Source organism: Sminthopsis crassicaudata, chromosome 6 (assembly GCF_048593235.1).
Source record: "Sminthopsis crassicaudata isolate SCR6 chromosome 6, ASM4859323v1, whole genome shotgun sequence".
NCBI lineage: Eukaryota > Metazoa > Chordata > Mammalia > Dasyuromorphia > Dasyuridae > Sminthopsis > Sminthopsis crassicaudata.
Window position 1 is genome coordinate 241,826,091 of NC_133622.1, and position 3,101 is coordinate 241,829,191.

Sequence of the window (3,101 nt, forward strand, 5' to 3'; positions counted from 1 at the left end):
TTTCCAGAAGAAATATAGACATTGCTTAAAAGGGCTAAGAAAACAAAGCACTTAAGCCTAGTACTAGCTGGGGAAATTAATAATGTATTGAAATTCTTATATTTCATGTCTTATATAAAACTATGCCTTTTGTTAGCTGGAGAGAACTGATTTTAAAAATGAAAAAGTTAATTGTAGAATAAGGTGATTGATAACACATATGAAATTTAAGGTGATTTTTAATTTTTTCACTGAATGACATTTTTACATCTATATTTTCAACCAAATATCCAAGAAAGATAGTGAAAGAAGCTTAGCATACTCTCTGATATCACAGGATATATATATATATATATATATATATATATATATATATATATATATATATATATATATATAGTATAGAATGTTAACTAACACTTAGAAGTGACTTTGAAGAAAAGAAGATTAAATTCTAGCTGTAGATTGGGAGACAACAAAAATTATAAAAATTAAAGGTCATATAGGATATCATTAAAACAAGACTGTACGCCCCCTTTCTATATTTCTAAGTTAGAAACTAAGGACTATAAAAAGTAACTTATTTTGCTCAATCTGAATTCATTATTTTCACAGACAGAAGAAAGTGAAACATGGAAAGAAGCAACATTACATTCGTGGTGGAATTCATTCTCCTGGGATTTTCTGACCTTCCCAACCTCCGAAGTTTTCTTTTTGGAATTATCTTACTTATCTATATCAGTATAGTTATAGGAAATGGCCTGCTCATTGTCATAACTAATACTAATCCTGCTCTTCAAACCCCTATGTACTATTTCCTTGGTAACTTTTCCTTCTTGGAAATCTGTTATACATCAGTTACTCTTCCTAGATTGCTAAGAGATATTTGGACTCAGAAAGGAAATATTCCATTCTCATTCTGTGCTTTGCAAATTTTCACCTTTTATAGTATAGGAATTGCAGAGTGCTTACTCCTTGTTGCAATGGCTTATGACAGATATGTAGCCATCTGTAAGCCTCTTTACTATCCTCTCATCATGAATCACAAGAAGTGTGTGCAATTGGTGATCATCTCCTGGATCACTCCAATACCAGCCCAGATAGGACTCACATACCAGATTTTCTCTCTGAACTTTTGTGGTCCTAACAAACTCAATCATATTTTCTGTGATGCTTCACCACTGCTGGAGGCTGCCTGTGAGGACACATATCAGAAAGAAGTCTTGGTTCACCTTAGTGCTCTCTGTTTTATCATGATTCCCTTTCTGTTGATATCCATATCCTATGTCAAAATCATTACCACCATCCTGAAGCTACCATCAACTTCAGGGAAATCCAAAGCCTTTTCTACCTGTTCTTCTCACCTTATAGTTATATTTGTATTCTTTGGGACTACTAGTATTGTGTATTTGCGTCCAAAATCCAGTCAATCCGCTAAATCTGACAAACTCTTTGCTATTTTCTATGCTATTGTGACTCCAGTGTTAAACCCCATAATATATAGCTTGAGGAATAAGGATGTAATTATTGCACTGAGAAAACTCCTTTTAAAACCATGTCATTCATGAACCAAATGGTTATTTATATATACATATATCTACCCATATAATATATATATATATATATATATTTAGTTTTGTTCTCCATTTCTTATACAAACAGAAACACACGCAAATATGTGTAGTATATATATATATATATATATATATATATATATATATATATATATATATATATATATATATATATATATATATAGACACACACACATACATACACACACAACAATAACTGAAAAAGCACTTTTGCTATTTTATAGAAGAGGAAGATATGTGATTTAGGGAAGAGAAATGGAACTTAATGTATATACTCCAGGAAGAATCAAGAGTATTTCCAAATTCAGTGGCCCAAATATTTATGCTGTCTTGAAATTTATTTGTATTCTTACTTGTTTTGTTTGTCTGTGTGTTTTACTATTGTTTTGATTGGTTTTTGTCTTTCCTGTAAAATAATTTTAATCAGTCACATAATTTGAATTCAGTAGCTTTTCCCAATATATACATTGAGACTTAGTTCAAATTTGAACTTTGTTCAAATTGTAATTATAATAAATGTTATAATGTTATTTTAACTTTTGTGAATCAATCAATATTTAACTCTGAGTAGGAAAAGAAGAATTTGGCACCAGATAGCCACCAACAGATATCGTACAAACATTAAGGAGGAAGACCTTTTCCATCTATAGGGTAAAAACAGTATAATCTATGACAGGAAGTGAATATTTGGGTAGCTACAATGTACACTGTCAGGCCTTCTTCCTGAGTTTAAATGTGATCTCAAGCACTTATTATTGTATGATAATGTAGAAATCTCTTAACTCTGTAAGTCTCCATTTGTGCAATTGTAAAATGAATTGGAGAAAGAAATGTCAAACCATTACAATATCTGCAATGAAAGCCCCAAATTACATCACAAAATATAAAGCAAACTATTTTAAGTTTTGAATGAATTGCTTACTTCATCCCCCCCCCCCCCAGGCTGGGGTTAAGTGACTTGCCCAGGGTCACACAGCTAGGAAGTATTAAGTGTCTGAGACCAGATTTGAACTTGGGTCCTCTTAATTCAAGGCTAGTGCTCTATCCATTGTGCCACCTGGCTGCCCCTGCTGATTTCATTTTTAAAACACCCTTTCCACAGCAGATTTCATTGAAACTGATGTTTTCTTGTAGCAACTGACACTTCTTAGATTCACAATTTCATCCAAATTTCCAAGAAATATCATAATTGAATTGTAATATATTCTGTGACACATAGTCAATACATAACCAAAATTCATTGGTTGATTTTTGGCCTTTTGGCCTTAGGACACAGAATATAGAATTTTAATACTTAGAATTGATCTTGAAGTTAGGACATTCAATGCTAACTATAAAAGGGAAGATTCAACACACACACACACACACACACACACACACACATATATATATATATATAAAACTTAAATAAACTAAGATTGATTTAGTAGATCATTTCATAAATGCCCCTTGCCTCGCCTCACTCCTCCATATTTTTTTTGAGGTAGAAACTGATATCTAGGGCAAGAAAGTTATTTTCTGACCTTC

At 32.0% G+C, this 3,101-nt stretch overlaps 1 protein-coding gene across 1 annotated transcript; it reads left to right on the plus strand.

Moving 5' to 3' along the window:
- Positions 1-611: 611 nt before the first annotated feature.
- LOC141547505 (olfactory receptor 10AG1-like) lies at positions 612-1,547 on the plus strand. The gene has a single exon (XM_074275901.1). It carries the CDS (start codon positions 612-614, stop codon positions 1,545-1,547), a length of 936 nt encoding a protein of 311 aa, XP_074132002.1.
- Positions 1,548-3,101: the final 1,554 nt, after the last annotated feature.

Bases quoted from the DNA above. Each gene is read 5' to 3' on its own strand.
- LOC141547505 (XM_074275901.1), top strand. From the start codon at position 612: ATGGAAAGAAGCAACATTACATTCGTGGTGGAATTCATTCTCCTGGGA.